The sequence below is a fragment of the Ambystoma mexicanum genome, chromosome 9, assembly GCF_040938575.1.
Source record: "Ambystoma mexicanum isolate Mex_15411 chromosome 9, UKY_AmexF1_1, whole genome shotgun sequence".
Taxonomy (NCBI): domain Eukaryota; kingdom Metazoa; phylum Chordata; class Amphibia; order Caudata; family Ambystomatidae; genus Ambystoma; species Ambystoma mexicanum.
Genome location: NC_090931.1, coordinates 1,470,773,596 through 1,470,799,896, shown reverse-complemented (window position 1 = coordinate 1,470,799,896; position 26,301 = coordinate 1,470,773,596). Strand labels below are relative to the sequence as shown.

Sequence of the window (26,301 nt, the reverse complement as noted above, 5' to 3'; positions counted from 1 at the left end):
CATCATTTTATGAACATCATTGCATATTGTGCTGTTGTGATTTTGCACATGTAGCTTACAGATTCTTTCCTTCCTTACAGTGACTCCAAGCTCCCATACCTGTATGAACAGATCCACTGTCTAACCTTGTTGTGGAAAATTGAATGCATTAACACGAGAATGGAAGGAAAAATGCGTGCCTTGCTGGCTTCCTTGATGGAAGTAAACTCAGCTGAGCAGACTGGAATCGAAGCAAAGGTTGGTGAAAAGAAAAGGATATGCACCCAAATAGTCTCAAACTCAATTAACATTAATGCGCACTCAAGCTGCCTCAGGACCAATAGGGACTCTTAGCTGTCAGGGTACTCATAAAGGACATTATGTATGACACCTAAATAAGACTCCAGTGTACATGTATTACCTCTCATAAAGGGAACTTTTACAAGGTCCTCTGCTAATGCCTTCCGGAGTGACCTTAAAACTCTCTGGGTAACATCCAGGGAACCCCCAAACCCCTCATAGAGGACAGTCACATGGCTCACTGTATACTAACCGCTCCACGTAAGACAGACACATGCTCAGTTAGCCAGGCCAGTAGGAGAAAGGTAGGGAAAGACCATTAAAATTTCATAAATTCCCTAAATTTCGTAAAAGTCTGGAGCAGATCATGAAGGTGCGACTGGGGATTTGGGAGAGATACCACCACAGAAAACACCAAGTCAGGTCCCCAAAACCTAAGAAGGAACTATAGTGCCCGATGGGTGGACTACATTGCTCATAATCCCAGACTGGACCAGCAATCCATTTTGTTTATTACATGGACATGAGAACAGGGGGAAGATTTGGTCAACTCACTTATTTTCCAAATCATAGGGAAGAAACCACAGGGATACACACACACTGTGTCCATAAGTGGGGGGAAAGCCCCCTGACATCCTTAATAGCAAAGAGGAAAATATTTAATTTCTCCCCAAAGGAGCTTGTAATATTAGAACTGACCTGAGTAAAAGTGGGCAAAGTCAAAAGCAGCTCCAGGGAGAGAGAACCTTCCCAAAACAGACAGGGAGAGAGAGCTGTAAACAGCAGGTAGATAGAAAGAGGCAGGGTATACTTGTAAGAAATAGGATTTCTGCCCCACCTTATATCCTCTGCCTCTTTGAGCCCATCACCACTCTCAGAGAGTAAGACAGAACATGAGACTGGAGGACCATTGGAGGGAGTGCAGGTGGTAAGGAGGAAAAGGGGGAGAAGAGGTTAAGTGAGCAGGGCACTGTATCGCTGGAAAGTGAGCATGGCATGATATCCTAGGAAAGTGAGCAGGGCACTACATGCCTACTGCTGGTTAGACGAGAGGAATTATAGAAGGGCGTTGGAGGATGGAGAGTTCAAGGTGGAAGCTGGGAAGTCATCAGAGGAAGTTGTAGGAGGTTTGTTAGAGAGTTGGGAAGATGCAGGCAAGACGTGCAGGAGTTGTTGGAGGGAGTTGGATGTTTAAAGGAGAAAGGTGAAGGTCATTAGAGGAGGGAGCAAGGAGGAGAAGCTACAGGAGTTGTTGGTGGAGGTGAGGGACATTAAGAAGGGGTTTAAGACCACTTCATAGAGATATGTCGACACAGACATCGAAAATCTGGGCAGAGATACATGCCTTCCTTGGATGGGAAATGAAGCTCACACATGTTACAACCACTGTGGGGGAATAGCAATCCCCTGAGGTGAATAAACCGCCCCGATGGCCATCCTGGGTGGAGTGCGGTGTGCGAAAAGAGGGGGACGTAATAGCAAACGGGGCCCTCAAGCACTTCGGGGATCTAATGCTGACATTCGGCCTCCCAGCAACCGAAAGATATCACACAACTCTGACACGCATTACAACAACACCTACCTGCACTGGCCAATATGCCAGGAAGCACCCCAGTGGAAAGAAATATAGTCATAGAACGAATTTCCATGAAAGTTACCACGGTTATGTGCGCTGCCATCACCTCCTTTGCCACACCTGAACTACTGAGTCTGAAAAGCAAGTGGGAAAAGAATGTAGGAGATATTATGCCAGAAGACTGGATTAAGGCCCTAATATGCCCACGCAAAGTGGCATTTTCAGCCGGACTACGCCTGATACAATTAAAGATACTACATAGGGTGTACTATCCGAGAATGGCACTGTATCGCTGGGGCAAGGTAGTAGAACCCAACTGCCTGCATTGTCAAAACACAGAAGGTACCTTCTTCCACATACTATGGGACTGCCCACGCATACAAAACTATTGGCAACAATGCTGTGATAAACTGTCAAAGGTCCTGGGTCAAACGATCCCCAGAGATCCCAAGATGTTGCTGATGGGAATGCAGAGGGAGGAGGGCTTGTCCCGATATGAAAAACTGTGCTTGTCAACCGCTACTGCTGTAATTAAGAGGAATATTGCTAAACTATGGGGTGCTGCAGAAGTACCGACAGTTGAACAATGGACCGCAGATGTACATTTATGCGCTATCATTGAGCAGAGAGTATATAGAGCAAGGGGATGCCCGGAAAAAGCTGGCAAAATCTGGCAACCGTGGGAAGATGCAATGTAAGCCTCTATCCGAAACATGGTGTTAGATGTCATACAAGTGCGTAAAATAGAACTGTTATGTTGCATGGGGCAGCAGTTTGTTTGTTTGTTTGTTTATTTTATTTTTATAGCGCTCCAGACCCATAGGTAGAAGGGCACTTAAGAAAACGGTTACATATTCTAATTTATACAGTTACAATGTGCAGTTACAGAACATACAGTCATGGTTAAGCAAATGAGGGGTATGCCCTCATAACTTCGGGTACTATGCTTACAAATACAGCAACAGTTAGCAAGGTCACAGATAAGTTTAAGCAGAAGGAAGAGAATCACAAGTCTATGGGGTTACTCTTTGTTCAGGAGCCAGCCGATAACATGTTTCCTGAAGATAAAAAAGGATTCAATAGCTTTAATGTTGAGTGGAAGTGTGTTCCAGAGAAGGGAGGCATGTACTGTGAAGCTGGTCCCTCCAGCTCTTTTTAAGGAGAATCTGGGCACTGTCAGGCATAAGGTGTTGGAGGATCTGGTGGTTCTAATGGAAGGTTTCATGGTGAATTTGTTGGTGCGATAGGGTGGTGCTAGATGCTTTAGAGCCTTGTATGTGAGGCAAATGGTTTTCAGGTCGATTTTTTGTCGTATGGAGAGCCACTTGCAAGATTTTCTGGTCGTGGAAATGTACTCTCGCCTAGGGATGTTGAGTGCTGTTCGTAGAGCGTTGTTTGGAAGTACCTGTAGTTTGTTAATTATTGACTGGTTAGCACCTAGGTATAGGCTATTGCAATAGTCCAGTTTGGACTGTATGAGGGCTCTAGCAAGCGTGAGGCAGCTGTTAGGAGTTAGGAAGGGTCTACTGGCCCCAATGAGCTTGCCGGTGTAGGCGGCTGTTGAGGCGATCATGTTGGTTTGTTTGGAGAGGTTAGAGTTGGCATCAAGGTGAAAGCCAAGAGTTTTCACGCTTTTGGCGATAGGGATGGTGTGACCATCGATGGTGATGTTATTGTAATTAGGGTTGAGTTTAGACAGGTTACTATGAGAACCGACAGGGAGTAACTGACTTGAATCCAATGTCTCCCTCTTTTTGTGGTTTTGTTTTTCTGTTGACCCCGACAGGGTCAGTTGTTGTAAGTTTCAATACAAAAACCAATAAAACATGTAATTAAAAAAAAGAAGGGGTTTAAGAAGTCTTTAATTGGGAGGCAGGAGGAAACAGGATAAGAAATGGAGTTAAGAAGTTGGCGAAACAACATAAGGTATAAGGAGTGGACATCAGGAGCCAAAAAGCAGAAGAGGTATCTGGAGAGGAGGTGGCAATCAAGGTGGTGGTTGGACAGAGGAAGGAGGTTGAGAGAAGGTCATTGGAAGTGGTTTCTAAAGAGTATGAAGAGGAGGTATCCAGGACACAGTTTAGAAATTAGATGGTAGAAAGATTGTGGGAGTCAGGGAAGAAGTTGTAAGGAAGTTGAGACACAGAGCCGAACACCAGAGTGAGGAACAAGGCAGTAAGAAGGAGAGCAAGGTGGAGGTTGGCGGGACCAGGAAGATGAACAAGAGGGTGAGACGGTGGGTAGTAAGTATCAGAGAGGGAATTTGGCCAAGTATGAGCTTAGGAGGAGGACAGAGGAGGGGCACAAAGTGCTTGAGAGAGGGGGTACTTAAAGCCGCTGTGTGCCGTTAGTAAAGATGCCCCGATCTAAAGGGTTGGATCCCAAGGTGGAGGTATGAGAAAGAGAAGAGCAGACCCAATCTAGTTAAATGGGCAGAACTATCAAAAACTCCCTCTTTCCTGCTGAACCAGAAACCTCACTCCCTAAGAAGCACATCATCGCTGCCAACGGGACAAAGTGTAGCAACCCTCCCCACCACAAGAGACTTGTACTGCATATCTGGATCCTACCCTGGAGACGCGTAGTGACCCCACATATTGTGCACAGTAGGGAAGGATTTTATCATGGGATCCAGGACTTCTAGAACAAGAAGAAAAAAGAGGTAGCAAAGTTGATTGTGCTGACTGCTGACCTTATCGATTTGTGCATTCAGAATTCCAATGTCCAAAATCCTTACAATAATTACACAGATGGTTGTACACATTCAACATCTGTCTATCATGAGGTCCTCCGTGTCCTACATTAACATGAACCCCACCTTCCTCTGGTTCATCCTCCTTCCCAAAAGCTGGGTCCTTCTTTGCTGAAATTGCTGGAAATGTAATGCCATTGATATAGTCTCATTAGTTTATTTTGTCTGTCTGACTTTTCTTGAAAATGCTGCATAGCCGTCCATCTCTCAGTCAAGTTCTTTCCTTCCTAGCCAATGAGTACTCCCTTCATTCCCTCTGCAATCTTGGTCTGCAGCCAGATTTTGAATGTGGAAACCACAACATTTTGTGCAATCGTCCCTGCACTGAGGATTCCTGAAAACTGATCAAAACATTGCTTAAGCCTTTCTAGATAACCTACCAGGTTCTCCTCTCCTTTTCTCTCCACCTTACACTCTGTCACCTGGGCTTTCCTGTGTCTAGCTGCCTTTTTATGTCTCTACAACTCTCTCCTGATCCTATCCGCTTCTCTCTAGATGTCACTCTGCCACATTGTATCAGACTCTACTCTCCTCCGCCCTCCTGTCTCCCCTCTTTCCTCTCTCTATACATTTCTACTCCACTCTCCCCTCCTAGTCTGCCTTCTCCCTCCTATTTCTACTGCCCCCTCAACTATCCTGATCTAACCTCTCACCCACTCACTCACCCGCTCGCTGTCTCTCACTCACTCTGATTCACATAGAAACAGCTAAATTGGCACTACTCTCTGAGTCCCTTAACCTTATTGTTGCTTTCTTCAAACACTCCAAAAGTCTCCTCCTCCACCTGCTACACCCACCTTTGTGGTGTATTGATCTTCCTCCAACTCCTGCAACCTCACGCAAACGCCTCTTACTACCAGCTGACTGTGCTGTCCTTTTATAGCTCTCCCATTCCTGTCCCCACTCCTTCCCTTTTGGTCTTGGATTTCCCCTTAAAGTGTTCATAAGGGCCTTAGGCTCTGTCCCATTTTCACCCTTTATCTTTTCCATGCGGTCTCCTGCAACATTTGTCCTATGTCCGTCTCCCTTGGTAGGTTTGGGGTTTAACCAGGGTTTGGGGAGTGTTCTTTGATCTCCCCTATATCTGAATTATCCCTTGCCAGGTCTTGCTCCACTGCACGATTGTTCCCTTGTAGCCAAACAGGTGTTTTGGGGGTAGGTTTTGGGTCTCTCAAATGGGGAAGGCTAGTCCAGTTCCATTAGAGTAACTACTACTTTGCTCTTGTTCCAGGATGGGTCTTGCCCATTGAGCAATGTGCATTCTTGCACTATTCGTTTTTGATATGTGCTTCTAGACTGTGCTGCTTCCAGGGCTCCATGATCCATCTGATAGGTCTGATGGGTCTGGTGCTCAGTGTTAGTTGTAGGTCTTGGCACAGAGATACAGGTTATTCTGTCTACCAAGCCTCCTGGTAAGTACCTAAAGGATTACACAGAGAGACATGGCCAGGACAAATGCTGATAGACATATGGTCAGAGAAAGAGACACCAATGCACAAACATGAATCCAGGCATACCTGGGTAGCCCAAGGCATGGGTCCCCCTCAATGCTCCCACATCAACTCTGGGGTAGATCTGGTTCTGGCGTGGCCCTGGTAGGCCGCCTATCCAGGTAGAGAGAGGTCCTTGGCCCATCATGATAGGGACCCGTTACACAAGATTATACAGATCTAAAATAGATTTTTGGAGTTTCTTCTGGTGGTGGTACCCCTTGGAGTACTGGATAGTCTACTGTAGCCTTTTCTATTTTAAGGGACTGCCATGTTTGCGTGCTCTACTGCTCTTGGAGATTCCCTTGGGCAACCTTCAGAGGTCTGGTCTTAGATTCAGACTGCTCTTTAGTGACCTCCGTTTACAAGCTGAAGAAGGAATCCAACTGCTTTTGGTGAACCTTAAATCTCAGGAACTCTAGAGCTTCTATTAGATAAGCAATCCTATCAAAATCAAATGTACCTTCCTCTGGGAATTACTTTGTGATGCCACCTGCATACAATTGTGCCATTTATGCAGAAATGAACAAGTCTTGGGTGAATGATTTGTGTACATAAAGTAGGCTGAACTTCCCTTAGGCAGAAGTGCTACTTGATTTGACTGGCGTGTTCTCATTCTTGCAGAGTGTGACAAGGATTGGGTTATAAGGAAGTCCATGACGCACTTTGCAATGCCCTGCACAGTAGGACAGACACACTGCTAGAAAGACACAGCTCCTGATTGCCGCCATTCAGTTACCGTGCCCCATACTGTAGCGTTGGGACAAGGTCTATATACAGATAGCGGTTCAGATATAGGATTGGGAAGGAGATGAGGTTACACAAACATAAAGGCGAAGAGAGATAATCTTTGTCAGATCCAGTTGCTCGTATAGAAATAACAAACATGTAGAAATAGAAAAATTGAGTAGTCAAATATCTCTTCACTCACAGGTGTTGCTAGGGGGTGCTCATGGGGCTATAGCCCCAGATCTTTTGGTTGTAGCCCCGGATAGAAGCCTAGGGGCTACAACCAAAAGGCTAGCTAACCCCGAGTCCCGACAATCCTGACATTGGTGTTGCCCCGGATCTTTTCCAGACCTAGCAACACCCCTGCTGTGACTGGTGTCACCTTTACGATAGCTGTTGGAGTTGAGGTAACCCAAATATATGTACTGTCACTGGCACTTCCACCAGGGAACACAAGAACTGGAGCGACTTGAGAGAAAGAAAGAAAGTCTTCACCAAAGCACATATGCCAAGTGTAGAGAAACCTCTGAACGCTCACACCAGAAAAAAATACAACCCACTACGGAAAAAAAGGCCCAGCACACCTTTTTGTCACAAGTGGTACAAGCAACACTTTTTGTTTGTTTGTTTATTTATATAAAACCTAAGGGTATACGGGCACAAGTGTACATGATACATTAGTTTCATTAGGAGTACAATGTTAATAGGTTACATTACAGTTGACATTGGTCTACAACTTAGCATGTTTCAATTAGAACAAGCTCAGTTTTACAGGTTTGATCATATCACAGCTGAGTTTTACAAATTTGAGCATATCACAGTATATCACAGTACAGTTGTCAGGGTTGTAATTACAATACAGTGATAGTACAGATACAGTATGTGGGCCTGCTACTTAGCCGGTTGAACATACTCAGGGTTACATGCAGTACATTCCACATTTAGGCGGCTAGGACTGGGAAGCTATTGCCTGCAGATTTTTCCAGTTTGTATCTTGGGATAGTGAGTTGGTTGACTTGGGCAGATCTGGTGGGTCTGTCGGATGCTGTGTTGGAAAAGACTCTCATGTTCATGTTCATGTTAGAGAGAAAGGATGGAATCCAGGCGGTGGCTTTAGTCGGGAAATTAGCAGCAGAGGTCAGGTGCAGAGGACCTTGTGGCTGCCAAATCGAAGACCGCCGAAAGGTCTAGAAGAAGGAGGAGAGCTATGCTCCCTTTATCCCTTAACTCATTCATTTGGATTTTGAGGTAGATGAGCGCTTTTTCTGTGCCATGACCTGATCTAAGTCCTGACTGGCGAAGGCCCAGAAGGTTGTTGATTTCGAGGTACCCAATGCTCTCTGTAATGCTCGGGGTAGCGTGGGGGATCTCTAGTGGTGCCTGTGGGCTCAAGGCAGTGTTTTATGATGACCATACGTGGCTTGTTTGGATCATCAGTTGGTACTGTACTGTCTTTTGTACCACAAGGTGCCTCCTTTACCCCAATTGAGATCAACATCTTTCCGCTGCCAGGACTTCTTTGGCACAACATTGACGTTCCAGCTGGCAGCTGCAGAATATGAACAATGCTAACACAAGCAAAGGAACCAACATCTTCAAGATAGCCCCCAGCCAGGATGGTGCCCACGAAAAAAGATACGCAAACCAGTCAGTCTCTTTGTGCCTGCTTCTGTTTGCATGTTCATGCCGAGGGACCCATTTTCTGGGTCGTTAGGAGGTACGTAGGTGCAATGTTAATGTTAAAGAACATTTGTACCGAGCACTATCACCACCGGAGTGGTCCCCTGGCACTCTGGCGGCTTTGAAAGGGGGAGGGAGGGCGAGTTAGTGGGAGGAGGCTGGAAAAAGCAAGAGTCTAGTGATGTGCTGTTGGCGGCCTCAGCCTGGTGGGTCCGTTGGCTGGGCCTGGGGTGTTTGCGGCCGGTAGTCGTCGTGTACTGTTTTGCGAGTCTGTGTGGGGTTTTTTTGTTTTGTTGTTGCAGTGTAGTGAAGTTTGTGAGGTTTGTTGTGCTGTTGATTTGTGGTTGTGTCTGGTTTGGAGTTTGAGAGGTGTGAGCAGAGGAGGAAATTGTTAGTGGTTAGTTAGTTGGCATCTCTATCCTGATTTGACAAATTGAGCTTGCATAATCTCTCCTGATGGGCTGCAGGGCACTCTGTGCCTCTGGTTAGGTCTGGGTCTGTCCTGCATTCAAGGTCCCTTTCACGTCTCGCTGCCACCTCCACTAGCCTCCCTAACAAGCCCACATGCCCCCTCCACCTACATGGCAAGTGCTCCTGCCAGTGTCCACAACTCAGTTAGTGTGGTGATTGGTAGTATCTCGACAATTCCACAACACGGTAGTATCTAGTAGCAGCTGAGGGGCGGGTGAAGATGTTGGATGAGATTGGCTGGGTTTGTTGTCTCCATCTCCTTGGGTGTCGCCTGTGTTCAACTCTGCCCGATGTCACCCGTCCAAGTGCCGTGGGGGCTTCTCAGTCGGTTCTGAGAGCTTGTCAGTGTCCTTTTCTGGTTTAGTCAATTCTTTTTTATGTTTCGGTTTTCAGTTTGAGTCTGTGGTGTTGAAGAGCCAGGTTTTTAGTAATTTTCTAAATGTTAGGTGATCTTCAGTGTTTCTTATTTCTTTTGGGATGTTGTTCCAGGTTTTTGCGGCTAAGTGGTAGAAGGCAGTGCCTCCGAGTTTTTTCTTAATGTATGGTTTTAGTTCCAGGTGGATTTCGTTGCTTGACCTGAGGGGTCTCATTGGCTTGTAGATTGTTATTTTCTTTTGTAGGAATTCTGCTCCTTGTCCACATATTGCCCTGTGCGTTATACACATTGTTTTGAAGGTGATGCAATGTTTTACTGGGAGCCAGTGTAGTGTTTTTAGGGCAGGGGTGATGTGTTCTCTTCTGGATGGTTTGAGGAGTAGTCTGGCTGCTGAATCTTTGATCCTTTGTAATTTCTTCAGTAGGTATTCTGGTATTCCGAGGAAGAGGCTGTTTGAATAGTCGATTTTTGACAGGATGAGGGCGACGATAGTGAGTGTTTTGTGCGTGAAGGAGAGGAAAGGTAGGATTCTTCTTACCATGTGGAGGAGGAAGAAACATTTCTTGACTGTTGCATTTATTTGTGGTTCTAAGGTTAGGGTGTTGTCCATCAGGACTCCCAGATTTTTTACTACCTTAGATGGTGCGGTTCCGATTTCCATTGGACACGGGATGGCGGTCTCGTTCTCTTGGTCTTTGGATATGATCGTGATTCTCCAGCATGGGGTCTGGCATGGATTCACATGCTCATGAATATTCCCCGTCGTCAGGCTGGGAATCCTCGGTAAAGAAAAAATCAGTATCAGTTTCGTTTCTGATCTGTCTTTCTTAGTAGTAACCAATCACTGATCTCTGGGTCATACTGCCCCCAGCCAATGACTGCCCTCTCCCTAAGCCCGCCTCTGGCAGCCATCCTCAGATTTTTACCACACGCTCAAGTGTTGGGAGTCCTCGTGTTTAGCTCTCGAGTTTTTTACTGCGTTTTCACGCTTTTTCAGGAGTATTTCTCATTTTTTCGGTTTAATCGAGCCTCAAGCTCCACCGTTTCTACTTCCGATAATGGGGACCCGTTTCGGAATTCTTCTACGCCCCTCAAGGGTGAAGTTTTCATCGAGTTTACACTTCTTGGAGGATTCTGGAAGATCTGCGGCCTACCTCAACATGGCCCAGGACAAAGGGAGCTCGACGCCCGGATCCAAGCTGTTCAGGAACTGCCCTGGATGCGGATTATATAACATTTTCAAGGAGGACGAGCATGCGCGATGCCTCTACTGCCTCCATGGGGACAAGACGCATGTGGAGAAGGACTGTGCGTTCTACAAGAACCTTTCGGAACGGACCAAACAAGATTGTCATTCCCGCCTCGCCACCTGGCTGGAGAAGGGCACAGCAAGTGAGAAGGCGAAGAAGAAGTCTGAGCGGGCTTCTAAGTCCTTTGAGGGCGCCCCGGTGACGGGGGCCCAACAGAAGGCCAAGCACCGCGAGTCCGCGGGCTCCGGGAGCGCCAAAGATCGAGCTCTTCGGTTGCCAAGCAGGGCGCTACTTCCCCGGCACGTTTGACCACGAGCCAGCGCTCTGGTTCAGGGAAGAGGAAGTCCGAGAACCCGGGTAGGCCGCTGGAGCGGACCCGGTCGATCTCGAAGGGGGAGCGAGACGTTGACCCTCCCCCCAAGGCGAAAGCCCAGGACGCACCTAAGGTGGTGAGGGCCTTGATCCACCCGTCTAAGGCCTCTACCGAAGTGGTCTCTGCCACCCTGGCGGAACCGGCTGAGACTACGCCAATGGAAACCGCCTCTGGGCCCAGAGCATCCCTGCCGCCGCGGAGGGAATCCTCTTTCCAGCCCACCGCTAAGACCCCTGTGAAGCCCCTGGCTGAAAAAGAGGAGGGGGGGGCAGTGGCCGTTACAGACTCGGAATCAGCCTCTGAGGAGGAACTGGTGGAGACCGAGAAGGGCCTCAACGAAAGGTCCATAGGCCTCAACAAGAGGTTCAGAAACCTCAACGAGAGGTTCGAGAAGGTTTGATCCCAGGGGACGGTCCCTGCTGACGTGATCGAAGATAGCGACGACGAACAGGGCCCAAGGGAGCGGCCATCCCGTCCTTCGCAGCCATTGCCCGAGCCCCAGGATAGCTTGGCCGGCATTTTGTTGGCAATCCAATCCTTATGTACCGAGATAAGGACGAGATTACCATGCACCCCGACGGAGGAGCCAGAACCAGGCCTGTCGGGAAGCCCTCCGAATAAGCGGAGGAGAGTCCACCCCGCTCCGCCCATCGTGCCTGCGAGACCGGTGGACCACTCATCCCCCTCGCCGGGAGAGGATACGACGACGGATACGGCGACGGGGACGGACGAGGACAGCGGCGATGACACAGCAGACATCCCGTCGTCACCCCCCCCCCCACGGGTGTCCCCAGCAGACGAGGTTGGCTCTTTCCACGCCATGATAACCAGGGCATCCAAGCTCTTCCAGCTCTGCCCTGAAGAACAGAAAAAGGAGGGGTTTCTGTACCAACGACGAGAGGCTAAGAGGAAGACGGTCCTCGCGGTGCCTTTACTCAACGACATCTGGGACGAGGGGCTTGCTGTCCTCAAGGACCCTGCCACGAAAGCCACAAAGAGGGACAGGTACGATAAGAAGTCTCGGCAGCGGCTAAGAAGAAGGCAGCGGGCACGGCAGCTTCAACTTCCACTTCCCCGCCGGACAGCGAGGGCAAGAAGTTGGACTCTATGGGACGACGAGTCATCTCATCGGCGGCAACGACGATTAAGGTGGCCAATGCCTTAGCGATCATGGCTCGCTACGACAGGGAGCTCTGGTTCAAGATAGCTCCCCTGCTAGATTTCCTGCCTGATGACAAAAGGGCGGAGGCACTAGAAATTCTGCAGGAGGGCAAGGTGGCGTCGGATCACGCCATAACGGTGGCGACGGACATCACCGATACCGGATTTCGCCAACTGGGCAACAGAGTTTGCCTCCGACGACCGGGATGGCTCAAGGCGACAGACTTTCGCCAGGACGTCCAGACCAGAGTGTTGGACATGCCGTTCGATGGCAACAACCTCTTTGGTAAGGCGGTGGATGAGTCTCTACAGGCCATCAAGACCGACTCGGAGATGGCCCGGGCCCTTGGGGTGCTTCAGTTGTGATGGCCCTTTCGGAGCCCCAGAGGCAGACAGGGTGCCTCCAAAGGATCCAGCGGTGGCCCCTCCGCTTACCGCCAGGCGGCCCGCTCCTCTTCCCAGGAGGCCTACAGAGGTCGCGGCAAGCAAGGGGGATCCCGCCGTCATCGTCAAGGAGACCAAGGCGGGAAGGCCTCCTCCAAACAAGACTGACCCGGCCGTGTCGTCGGGCCCCCACCGAAGCACCCCGGTGGGAGGCCAGCTGACGAAGGTTCGTCAGCGTGTGGGAGTCCATCTCCACCGACCGTTGGGTGCTGAACACCCTGGCCAACGGGCACTCGCTGGAATTCCAAAAGAAGTGCCCTCGCAATCCTCCCGTGGCCAGGAAGTAGAATCACGTCCCTCAACTACTGTTGGAAGTAAAGGCGATGCTCAAAAAAGGTGCCATCGAGCTCGTCCCTAGGAGGCTCCGGGGCTCCGGAGTGTACTCAAGGTACTTCCTCGTCAGAAAGAAGACGGGCTGCTGGCGCCCCATCCTGGACCTGCGTCGGTTAAACAAATACATCAAGGTGCAGAAATTCAGGATAGTCACCCTCCAGCACGTGCTGGGACAGCTGGAGGAAGGCGACTTCCTATCGTCGTTGGACCTGGAGGATGCTTACTTCCACATCCCCATTCTAAAAAGGCACAGGAAGTTCCTCAGGTTCGTCGTTCAGGGATGCCACTACCAATTCAGAGCCCTACCGTTCGGATTAAAGTCGGCACCCATGGTTTTCACCAAGTGCCTGGCACCAGTGGTGTCGCGGCTGCGCTTGCAGGGGATCCACGTCTACCCCTACCTGGACGACTGGATAATCCGGGCAAGGTCAAGGGAACTCACCGTCGATCAAATGGCGAGGACCGTCCGGTTGCTCACGGAGCTGGGGTTCGCCATCAACTACCCCAAATCCCACCTGGTTCCATCGCAAGTAGCACTGTTTTTGGGGGCGAAGCTCGATACAGTGGAGCAATTGGCCTCCCCTTCAGAGGAGAGGACCAAGACCATCCTGGGCAAGGTGCGGCGCCTGTTAGCCACGGACGTGGTCAGGGTGAGGTCCATCAAGTCCCTTCTCGGGATGATGTCCTCATGCATCTACCTTGTGCCCCTTTGCAGACTTCGGATGCGTCCGCTACAGGAGTTCCTCGACACCCCCTGGTTTCAGGCGAGGGGCTGATTCGAGGACAGGATCCCCCTCGACGAGGAGTTCCGTCGGGTGATCCTATGGTGGGGCACCCGAGCTCACCTCACGACGGGCACAGACTTTCAAACCCCGGTGTTTCAAGAGACGGTGAATACGGACGCCTCTCTGGAGGCTTGGGGGGCACACACCGGAGATCTCCACGCAAGAGGCCTTTGGCTCCCGGAGGAGAGGTCCCTTCACATCAACATCTTGGAGCTCCGAGCAGTGTTCTGGGTGCTCAAGTCGTTACTCCCGTCCCTCAAGGACAAGGTAGAGGGAATCTTCACAGACACACCACCACGATGTTCTACATATGGAAGCAGGGGTGCACCAGATACCCAGCCCTATCCAAGGAGGCCCAGGATCTGTGGCACTGGGCCGTCAGCCAGGGGATGTTTCTGGTTCCCTTCCACCTGGCAGGAATAAAAAACACCATCGCCGACTCACTCAGCAGGGAGCTGCGCTCGTGCCACGAGTGGGAACTGTGGCAGGATCAAGTGGATCGACTCTTCCAACGATGGGGCAAACCCCAGGTCGACCTGTTCGCGACGGCAACAAACTCCATGTGCCAGAGGTTCGCCAGCAGGTTCCCACAGCCGAGGAGCATGGGCGATGCTTTCTCATTTCCTTGGGACGGCCTGTTTCTATACGCGTTCCCTCCATTGCCATTGCTGCTCCGCCTCATCAACCAACTCAAGAAGTCCAGGTGCAGGATGACCCTCATCGCACCGGTCGGGCCGAGGCAGGTCTGGTTCCTGGACCTTCTGGATTTGTCAACGTCCCCGCCAGTCAGGCTGCCGGCGGACGCGGATCTTCTCTCCAGAGAAGGAAGCGCCATTCTCCACCACGACCCACAGTCGCTGAACTTGCAGGCATGGCTCCTGCAGCACTAGAGTTTGGAGGGTACGATATCCCGGCTGATTGCAGAGAGGTTCTTGCAAAGGCCAGTGCGTCCTCAACTCTCAAGTGTTACGGTCATAAATGGAAGAGGTTCTCTGTCTGGTGCCGTGCACAGAAGATTGACCCTCTGCGAATTACGGCCCCTCAAGTGCTGCCGTACCTGCTGTCGCTGGCCAAGGCTGGACTGGCTCACGCCTCCATAAAGATACATCTGGCTGCCATCTCCCGATATACCAGGACGACGGGACGGGCATCCTTGTGGTCTCATCGCCTGGTGAAGGAATTTATGAAGGGACTGTTCCGATCATTCCCGCCGGTGAAGGCTCCTGCCCCGGCGTGGGAGCTTAATGTGGTGCTGACCAGGCTCATGGGGGCCCCATTCGAGCCTATGCATTCGGCGCCTTTGAAGTTCATGTCATGGAAGACAGCGTTACTCATGGCCATCACCTCTGCACGACGAGTGGGAGAGATTCAGGCCCTATCTTGCAAGCCTCCATACTTGACTTTTCATGACACGAGGGTGGTGCTGTTGGACTTCCACCTCAACGAGCCCTTGGTGTTACCAGTTTTCTTTCCGTCGCCTTCGACGCCGGCCGAGAGGACTTTGCACTCGCTGGATGTAGCTAGAGCGCTGAAGTTCTACGTGGACCGCACGAAGAGTTTTCAGAAGACGTCACAACTGTTTGTGAACTTTGGGTCTGTGAATCAAGGGAAGGCTCTCTCGAAGACTTCCATTTCCAGATGGCTCTCCGGCTGCATCATGCATTGTCACCGGTTGGCAAACCGACCGCTGCCCGGCCGTCCGAGAGCCCATTCGACCAGAGCGATCACTGCTACCACGGCGTTCCTGTCTGGTGTGCCCCTGCTGGACATCTGCAGGGCTGCTACGTGGAGGTCGACGCACACCTTCACAAGATTCTACTGCGTCGATCGGGACTCCAGGGAGGAGTCCAGGGTTGGCCAAGCAGTGCTGCACAACCTGTTCGCTTAAGGTGAGCCTGGTGACGAGATAAGAGATGCTTAATGTTGAGTTGTTGTATTGCTTAATGTTAAGCCTGTTGCCATCTCCCGTGGTTGTGCATGTGTATACTGCTATGTATTCTTTTATTCATGCCGGAGAAGGAACAAGTTACTTACCTGTAATTGTTGTTCTCCAGCATGGGTCTGGCATGGATTCACATGCGAACCCTCCCACCTACCCCTCTGCGGCTCTTCACTTGGTCATACTGCCACTTGGCGTGCTACCAAATCTGAGTATGGCTGCCAGAGGCGGGGCTTAGGGAGAGGGCAGTCATTGGCTGGAGGCAGTATGACCCAGAGATCAGTGGTTGGTTACTACTAAGAAAGACAGATCAGAAACAAAACTGATACTGATTTTTTCTTTACCGAGGATTCCCAGCCTGACAACGGGGAATATCATGAGCATGTGAATCCATGCCAGACCCATGCTGGAGAACAACAGTTACAGGTAAGTAACTTGTTCCTTTCTGTTTTTCCTGGATTGATTTTAAGGTTGTTGGCATTCATGCAGTTGAAGACTTCTTTTCGACAGTTGGTGAAGTTTGAATGATCGGCTTCGGTGTCTTTGATTTTATAGATGATTTGAGTGTCATCTGCATAGTTGTAGCATTTAATGTATTTCTTGAAGATTCTGATAACTGGGGTCTGGTAGATGTTGAAGTACAGTGGTGATAGTGAGGATCCTTGTGGCACTCCACAGTTGTTAACTTGTGGGGCGGATTTGAAGGGTGGAATCCATACGGTTTCTGTACTGTCTGCTTGGAATGATTTAGTCCAGAGTAGTGCTGCGTCTGTTATGCCTATGTCTTCTAGGCCCTCATTACAACCCTGGCGTTGGACCATGGTGCTAAAAGCACCATGGTCCATGCCGGTAACTTACCGACTCCGCCATGGTGGAATGGGGAATTACCGCCCCATTCCGAGGTTGGCGGGGCGGTAATTCCCCATGCCGCCATTGCCCTTCCCCATTCCCATTTTTGCCCCATAGGGCTCAATGGAAATGGGGAAGGCGCTAAGTACGGTGCCGCAAATTGCGGCACCGTACTTAGCACCAAGGTCCCTTTGTGGGTTGGATTTTAACGGCTGCAAAAAGCAGGCGTTAAAATCGCCAACCCGCAAAGGGACCTCGTAATCAGACGTTAAGGGGTTAACCGCGCTACCACCTTTTGCGGCGCCGTTAACCCCTTAACGCCAGGGTTGTAATGAGGGCCCTAGTCTTTTGATTAGGGTGTCATGGCTAACTGTGTTGAAGCGCAGAGGCTGAGCAGAATAAGGGCTGAGGTTGTTTGAGTCTGTGTTTGTTTTTAGGTCATCCCAGATGGATAGTAGTGCTGTTTCCGTTCCTCTTGTGGGTCTGAAGCCGACTTGAGCTTGGTCTAGCAGGTAGTGTTTTTCAACGTTTTCTTGGGTTATTTTGTGTATGTAGGTTTCAGGGAGTTTTGCCGGGTAGGGGATGGTAGAGATCAGTCTGTAGTTGGAGAGTTCATCTATGTTGCTGCTTATGTTTTTCAGAAGTTGTTTGATGTATGCTCATTTGAAGGATCTCTGTACAGTTCCTGGTGCTAGTGATAGATTTGGAAGGTTTCTGTAATATTGTGCTGGCGTTCCTTGTGCGAGGATTGATTTGTAGATGTCCGGGGGACATGGATCCATGGGTGAACCCGCTTTCTTGTTCTGTTTTACCAGCAACGCGGATGCCTCTGCTGATATTTCGGGAAAGTGTTTGAGTTTGTGCTGTGGTTGTGAGTTAGGTACGTTTGGTTGTGTTTTGTGGTTGGTTGGCCACAACACACAACACACAAATTGCAGCACCGTACTTAGCACCAAGGTCCCTTTGTGGGTTGGATTTTAACGGCTGCAAAAAGCAGGCGTTATAATCGCCAACACGCAAAGGGACCTCGTAATCAGGCGTTAAGGGGTTAACGGCGCTGCCACCTTTTGCGGCGCCGTTAACCCCTTAACGCCAGGGTTGTAATGAGGGCCCTAGTCTTTTGATTAGGGTGTCATGGCTAACTGTGTTGAAGGCTGCGCAGAGGCTGAGCAGAATAAGGGCTGAGGTTGTTTGAGTCTGTGTTTGTTTTTAGGTCATCCCAGATGGATAGCTCAAGTGCTGTTTCCGTTCCTCTTGTGGGTCTGAAGCCGACTTGAGCTTGGTCTAGCAGGTAGTGTTTTTCAAAGTTTTCTTGGGTTATTTTGTGTATGTAGGTTTCCGGGAGTTTTGCCGGGTAGGGGATGTTAGAGATCAGTCTGTAGTTGGAGAGTTCATCTATGTTGCCGCTTATGTTTTTCAGAAGTGGTTTGATGTATGCTCATTTGAAGGATCTCGGTACAGTTCCTGGTGCTAGTGATAGATTTGGAAGGTTTCTGTAATATTGTGCTGGCGTTCCTTGTGCGAGGATTGATTTGTAGATGTCCGGGGGACATGGATCCATGGGTGAACCCGCTTTCTTGTTCTGTTGTACCAGCAACGCGAATGCCTCTGCTGATATTTCGGGAAAGTGTTTGAGTTTGTGCTGTGGTTGTGAGTTAGGTACGTTTGGTTGTGTGTTGTGGTTGGTTGGCCTCTGTTGAATGGTTTGTTGGATGTCAATGATTTTTTTTTTAAGTGGTCTGCCAGGTCATTGCATAGTTTCTTCGAGGGGGTTGGGGTGTTGTCACAGCCTGGTGGGTTTCTCATTTCTTTAATGATGTTAAACATTTCTTTTTGTGTGCTGGTGGCATTTGTGATTCTGTCATCATAATGCTTTCTCTTCTCCTTTTGAATTTCCTTCTTGTATGCGTGGATTTGTTTCTGGAACAGTGTTTTTTTTGCCTGGGTTGTATTCTTTCCTCCATTCCTGTTCCATCCTTTTGTTTTCCTTTTTTATGGTGTTTAATAGTGGTGTGAATAATTTTGCCATTGCCCTTTTTTGGATGGTGTGAATGATTTTTCTGGGGGGGATCTTGTCAATTGTATCTGCAATCCATTTGTGTAATAGCGCCGCTTTCCCATCTACGTCAGCTAGCTCTAGTTCTGTAGTTGATGGTTTGGTTAACTCCAGTTGTTCGAATAGGTTGCTTTCTTTGACGCCTTTCCAGTTTCTTTTTATGGTAGTTGCGAGTCTAGGAGGTGGGATGCAACCTTGAGTAGGCAGACTGGTCACGAATGGGATGATGAGATGGTCGCTCCACAGTATTTGTATTGGTGGTGCCGTGGTGATGAGTTTTTCCTTGGCGAAAATTGTGTCCAGGGTTTGTCCTGCTGAGTATGTTGCCCCTTTTACTAGTTGTCGTAGTTTCATGGTGGCGTGTTGTTCAATCAGCGAGTTTTTGGAGTTGACGCGACTGTCTTAGAACCAGATGTTGAAGTCCCCCGGGATGATTAGGTGTTCGTGGTTGATGGCTATGTTGGTGATGGCTTCTATGAAGTTGTCGACAAAGGATGCATCATAAGTTGGTGGTCTGTACACCAAGACGAATGTGATGTTGGTTTTTGGGCTCGCTGTTAGATGTATAACCATGGTCTCGCAGTTGAGGATGTTCAGTGTTCGTCCGTTTTTATTTTTAGGTTTTCTTTGAATGCTATTGCAATGCCTCCTCATTTTTTTTTTCTTGTTTATTTTAAGGCGTTTGAAGTTTGCTGGAAGGCAGCTGTGGAGTGTGATTTTTTAGTTCTTGTCCAGTCATGTTTATCTGATGAATAGGATGTCGATGCCGTTGTCATCAAGTAGGTCAAAGATCTGTGTAGAGTGTTTTGACATGGATCTTGCATTTATTAGATTGCAGTGTAGTTTGGTTTGGCTTTTCTTGTTAGGGTTGTCTTCTGATCTTGTTGCGGTGTAGGTTTCGGGGTGCCAGCGTCCTCGAATAGTTCTTCTAAGTTTTGTCTTGGGTTTTTGTTTTCATCGGGTTCGTCTTCCAGGAGTTGTGGTTGTTGATTGGAAGTTCTTCTAGCTTTGGTGATGTAAGGTGTTATCACTTCGGTCGCCTGTTTGTTGTTTCTGGTGTTGTTCATTCTTCTTCTGGGTGATTTTGTTAGGTTGTTTGATGTTGCTGCTTCTAGTGTTGGGTTGGTTTGGTCTGGTGAGCAGTTGTCAGCGAGATATGGAGTTAAGTAGAGGTATTTTCCTCTTCTCTCAGTGTTGGTTTGATGTTTTTCCTGTCTGTGGGGGTGTGTTCTGTAGTTGTGGTTCTTTGTTGCAGTTCCGGGGTGTTTGCTCTTTCGTCTCCTTTTCTTTCCCTCGGGATGGGTAGTTTGCACGGCATTATAAGATTCAGAGTTGTTTAGTCTTTGTTTGTTTGCTGATGTCCAGTTGGTTCTGCTTTGGTCTGGTTGTCTTGTGGTGTAGTATGAGTGTGGGCGCTGTCCGCTACCGGTTTTAGTCTGTGTCTGTAGGTAGTATTTCCGGCTGATGTTGCCTATTCGTTCAGTCGCTGTCTCAGTGAGGGTATGGGAGGTGGTTAAGGCTTATATAGTTATAGTTGGGTTTGTAGGTGGCTTTCTTTAGTCTCTGTCTCCCTGAATGCGGTTCACTGCGGTGAGTTAGCCATGCAGGTTTAGGAACTCACTAGTTGAGGAGTGACTTTGAGAGGCACAGCTAGCCTTATGAGGCGTGACCTCCTAATCGGAGTATCACTTCACAGTAGTTCAGTGGTGGTTTCTGTCTTACTTTAGAGTTGGTAAGTGAATTGAGAGACCTGTATAGTGAGTGGGGGGCCTATCAATGCAATCTGAATATCACACAATGCAATTTGGGGACAGAAACCCTGCTACGCTTGAGAGACCTGTATAGTGGGAGAGAGGCCTATAAATGCATTCTGAATATCACTTAATGCAGTCTGGACACAGAGGCCCTGCTGGATTTGAGAGATAGGCCTATCAAAGCAATCTGAGTATCATACAATGCAATTTGGAGACAAAACCCCTGCTACGCTTGAGAGACCTGTATATTTGGAGAGGTCTATCAATGCAATCTGGCTATCATACAATGCAATCTGGACACAAAACCCTATTAGATTTGAGAGACCTGTATAGTGGGAGACGAGCCTATCAATGCAATCTGAATATCATACAATGCAATTTGGAGACAGGACCCCTGCTAAACTTGAGAGACCTGTATTGTGGGAGAGAGGCCTCAATGCAATCTGAGTATCATACAGTTCAATCTGGACCCAGAAACCCTGCTAGATTTGAAAGACCTTTGTAGGTCTATACAGAGGTGAGGGGGTCTGAGCCTAGCCGGTCAGATTGGTGGAGTATTAAATAATGATTGATTGCGTCTAAGTTGAGGGAGAGGGAGATGCAGTGGGGAGTAGTCACCTTGTTTACTATGGGTTTGGTAAGTAGCTAGGATTCTGGTGTATCGTAGTTACTCTACTCCTGGTCCGGGCCACTCCTACCTTACTGGTCCTTGTAGTTGATGGTTGATGGCTGGTCACTGGCTTCACCCGCTGACACTTCTTGGGGCCGCCCTTGGCCTTAGGGCCCTTAGCCGCAGGGCTGTACGGGCAGGGGGCTGCCCTGCGAGGAGTGGTAATGAGGGCAGAGAGGACCTATGGGAGTGGGGGGGCAGGACGGGAGGCGGGCGGGAAGGAGATGCAGGAAGAGGGCGCAGGGTAGGAGCGGGTCTTACTAGGGCCTCGGGCCTCCTCAATCCACACAGAAACACCACGAAACACCAGCAGCAGACGGGGCAAGACTCACCATGCTCCGATGGAAATGGGGCCGATGAGCCCTGCTCCGCTGCTACTATGCTACCAACAAAGTCCACGGACCAATGGGAGCCGGGGGGCGGGATGGGATGCAGGAGGGAAAGAGATGCAGGAACAGGGCGTGGGGTGGGAGTGAGTCTTACTAGGACCTCTGGGCCTCCTCAATCCACACAGAAACACCAAGAAACACCAGCGGCAGACAGGGGCAGGACTCACCGCGCTCCGATGGAAATGCAGCATGAATAACCAATCTTCTTTCAGACCCCCTCACTCCATGGCTGTGAGGAGGTCCAGCACGTAACAATTCTGCAATGTCATCAGTCGGATTGCACGCATTTCCATCTTGATTGCATTGAGGCCTTGTTCTGTGTCATTGGCCAGCGGAACCACTTCCCAGGGCACAATCTGCAACCACTTTGCATTCGCAGCTGCCTGCACTCATGGTAGCAATAGTGATGCAAAAAATGTCTCTTCCTTGCTGTAAAGTTTATACTCATCTGGTATTACTTTGAATAGTTCTGAGGAATATTGCAATAGGTCTTGGGCCTCATTACACGGAAGGCGGTAATGGTTAATGGCCACCGTTAATGGTAACGGTGACCGTTAACCATTACCGCCTTACTACGAGGTCCCTTAGCGGGTTGGTGCTTTAACGCCTGCTTTTTGCAGGCGTTAAAAACTAACCCGCTAAGGGACCTCGGAGCTAATTACGGCACCGCAAAATTGCAGTGCCGTAATTAGCGCCTTCCCCATTCCCGTAGAGCCCTATGGGGCATAAATGGGAATGGGGAAGGGCAATGGCGGAAGGGGGATTTACCGCCCCACCAACCTTTGAATGGGGTGGTAAATCCCCTTTCCGCCAAGGCGGTGCCGGTAATTTACTGGCGTGGTCCAGGGTGCTAGTAGCACCCTGGATCACCGCCTTCCGTGTAATGAGGCCCCTTCTCTTCCTCTGCAATTTGTCTTTCTTCCACTTCTCAAACAGGATGCAGAATATATTCTCTTTCGTTAGCACTGTGGTGAGGCTGTTGGGCCCTGGTGTAGTTGTTGGAGCTGACAAACCACCTCGTCCCACTATCAAATGTTCTTCAGGGACCACCAGGAGCACCGAGTGGAACAAAGCCAGCGAGCAGGTACCCCTCCATGATGGCGGGAGGTGTAGAAATGCCTGCTGGCCGCACACCCAGTAGTTATCCATCGTGGCAGCTATCTCGTTCTTGATATCCAGGATATATTAAGTCTTGTAGCGCCTACTATTGGCCCCCAAAAGGACACTTCCTTCATTGTAAAACCACAGTTCATATTGTTCCTGCTTTTGCACTTTCACTTTGTCCATCGCTTCGATCCATGTGAGTTTTGCTACTTGCTCATTCCAGTATCTGCTGCATACACTGTTCACTTTGTCTATTACTCCTCCAAATCCTACCAATCCTCCTGCTATCCAGCTCTTTGTGGTTTCTTGCCATCTGTTTGCCACATACTTCACACCTTCCAGCTGTAGATATGGTCTTTGCAGGCACTGCACACTCTTGAGGTTTTGGGCACATTGCAGTTGATCTGGGATTGCCACTTCTAGTCTCACGCTTCATGCCTGGAAAGTGCTTCATAGCCTACACAATGTCAGATGGAGTAAACATTGTGCCTCCACAATAGAGATTTCCTGTGGCATTAATACCTTGGGGGATCCCGATGCGTGTGCAATCAAGGAACAGACATAACAACTTCCATTAGCTTTCGTTTTCCCCACTGAGCTCCTGTCTGCGTATCATATGTTACTCAACTCTGGGTGGTGCATTTTCTACCATATCTAAACCAAGTCCTTTATACTTGTCATACCTAAATTTACCGCTTTATGTTTTAAAATGTGTTGACCCACCAAAATGTGAAATCACAGGAAAGAAGGTGTCATTTGCAGCAACGTTAGAAAACAAACTAGGAAATAATGAAAAGATAAGCATATTTGTAAACTTCCCCATATGTTTTTGTCTACGAAGGGTATATTTAACAGAAGCTTCGGCTGTGTATCAACAAGTGTATCATGTGTTGTGGCCGCAGCGCTTTTTTGTTATGTAAACAGTATGTCGCAGCTTTTTATTAGTTACTGAGGTCGTTTATTTTTTATGGTTTTCTTCTAATGGACAAAAATCAGGAGGGCAGTGAGTAAGTGCAGTATTTAACGTGCACAGGTAATATTTCACTGAGTTTGGGTGTTAGTTGTGGCCTGTGGTGCCTTGCGAACATCAGATAGATGCACCGAGTATCGTGATTCACGAACCTTCGCTGCAAGAGGAGTAGCATAGACAACCTCAAAGGGGCCATTGTATTGAGGCTCGTTCCACTAGGAAACAGCTGGAGAGGGGGTGACGTGAGCTGAGCATCATATGCAGCGCTGCTCGGTTCCTCAGTCCTTGGCGGTGCAATCTGCTGAGAGATACATTTTATTGATTTTGTCAAGGCATGCAAATAACTGCCAAATTCTTCCCCCAAAATAGACGCAGCCCTGTGGAGATTGGGTGATGGAAGGTAGGGGTGTGCGTAATTGCCGCCCAGTTACCACCTCGTGGGGTGATAAATGATGATCCTTACAGGGTAGCGTATGCATGCAGAACAGAGCAAGGGGCAAACAGTGCATCCAGTTCTTCAATGTGGTTTAAAGCTTGGACAATTTGCTTTTGAGGAGTCCATTGATCTTCTCCACAATCCTGTTGGGCCAGGGGTGATAAATTGTACACATCCAATGCCTAATGCCTAATAATGCAGTCAACTGTTTAAAGAGCTCATTAAAAAAGTGTGTGCCATTGTTGGACCATAAAAACCTCTCTGACTAGAAATTTGGATGCCTTGTTTGCATCAGGGTGCGCACAAGGAGCAGCCTCCACCTGTCAAAGGAGCTTCCGAGCAGAGACGTGCCCACAAAGCCCAAAGGAGAAAACTACACAAGAAGCAGGAGTAAAAGGAGTGTCACGCTCACCTGAATCTCCGCAGGAGCGATGGATTCCTTCGACCTCTGCTCTGCTCTCCCCTTACCCGGAAACCAGCTCTTTCTCTCTTCACCTGAGGTTCTATCTGTGAGACAAAGAATGGGTTTAGAATAGTGCCCAGACCCAGAGACCCTCCCTTGAGACTCCCCGTTGGTTCAAGCGCAGTGTCTAAAGGGGGGGCTCACCTCTTGTTTTAGGAAGGTGGGCTCCCCATCCTGGCTTGCAGGGGTGCTATGATGCGGGCCGGATGGTTGCCGTGCTGGCTAGAAGCTGTTCTCCTTGCTTGTTTTGGTGATGCTGCTGAGAAGAATGGCACAGCCGTTCCCCTTATTGGTGGTTGGAAAACGTTCAAAAGTCTCGAATAAAGTTCCAGGGCCAGTTACTTCACTGACCCTTTGTGCGTATAATGCCCAATGTCCTCGGATTTCCGAGTTGCTTCACTGGGTTCGAAAGGAAGAAGTGCAGGTTTGTATTGCCTTTGTGGATCTTGCTCACCGAGTGTCTATAAATACTAACCTGTCTTTCTCTTGTGTTTTCTTTTCCTTGCAGACTGCCAAAGGAAGGTCCAACGGGCGGTGAAGATCAGAAGACCCATAACTCGGACGGGCGGCGATGATCAGAAGGACCGCGAGTGAAGAATGAAGCTGCCGACGCTGTCGGAAAGCCGCGGAAAGGTGAGTAGAATCTGGCGCTGTACTAATGCTTCTGTTCTTTTCTCTTTCAGATGCGGAGCTCGTATTTGCGAAGATGGAGGCCCAGCTGGGTGCCGGAACTGCGAGTAAGCCGTAGAAGACTCCGGGGATTGGGATCAGGTAAGCGCATGCTCAATGCAACAGAGGAATACACAAAGTAAGTCTTGTTCTTTGGGCGTGGCTTTTATAGAGAGCCTCGCCCAAATACTAGAGCGTTGCATTAGTTCTGGATTGGCCAAAAAGGGGTCCATGCTAGTGGAACAGGAAATCTCATGTTATTCTATGGCCGCAGGGGTTTTCATTGACTGACATGGACATTAACCCTGTTTTTGCTCTCCATGCTTTCACCCACAATGCACCTGCCTGTCTTCCCTTCTGCCTACCATGAACTGGATATGAGGTGACTTGATAATGTCTCCAGTCAGTCTAGTGCCCATGACAGTCCTCCCCCTCAAGACCCCTCCTAAGTGTGTGTTTCCCGGGCCAAGCTCGGTGGGATTGTTCTTGTGGAATTTGAGTAACAACCGAGGGGCATGAATGTTCTCACTTGGCTCCCATGACCTATCTTGTGGGCCATATCCCTTCCAGTCCACCAGATACTACAAGGTTTTTCGCACCATTTTAGAATCTAATATCTGTTTGACCTCATATTCTGGTTCCTCCCCTTTTATTACTATGGGGGCTGGCGGAGCTAGTGTCCTAGTTCCAGGCTGTACAGGTTTCAATAAAGAAACATGAAAAACTGGATGTATGCGCATTTGTGGAGGTAGAGACAATCTCATGGCGACAGGAGTAACTACACTTTCTATGGTGAATGGGCCTAAATATTTAGGTTGAAATTTCCTGGCCCCTTTCAACGCTATATACTTTGTCGATAACCATACTGAGTCTCCTGCGTGATAGTTAGGGGCCTTTTGTTGATGGCGATCAGCATACCTTTTTTGTGTGTCCTTGGCTGCCTCAAGGTGCCTTACTGCATCTATGTTTGCTTGTGAGATTCTTTCATGTAAGGTCTCGATGGCAGGCATCTCAATTTCTTTAGGTGGGTCGTATGTTGAAGTTTTCGGGTTGCGGCCATAAAGGGTGTAAAATGGCGTCACGCCTGTGGAGGTTTGTATTGAATTATTGTATGCGTATTCAGCCATCCACAGGATTTCTTCCCAAGAGAGTTCTGTCTGGTGTAGTAGACAACGGAGGTATTGCTCCAGAGTTTGGTTGGTACGCTCTGTTTGACCGTCTGTTTGTGGGTGGTGACTGGTGGACAACCGGATTTCCATTCCGGCTAGCGAACAACAATGCTTCCAAAATCCTGACACAAATT

At 49.0% G+C, this 26,301-nt stretch overlaps 1 protein-coding gene across 1 annotated transcript in view; it reads left to right on the top strand.

The window, feature by feature from the left end:
• ADCY10 (adenylate cyclase 10) overlaps positions 1-26,301 on the top strand; it is a 1,140,628-nt gene that overhangs the window by 143,699 nt on the left and 970,628 nt on the right. Inside the window, exon 5 of the mRNA XM_069614009.1 lies at positions 81-237. Within this exon, the coding sequence (XP_069470110.1) occupies positions 81-237 (157 nt within the window). The remainder of the gene's footprint in view (positions 1-80; positions 238-26,301) is intronic.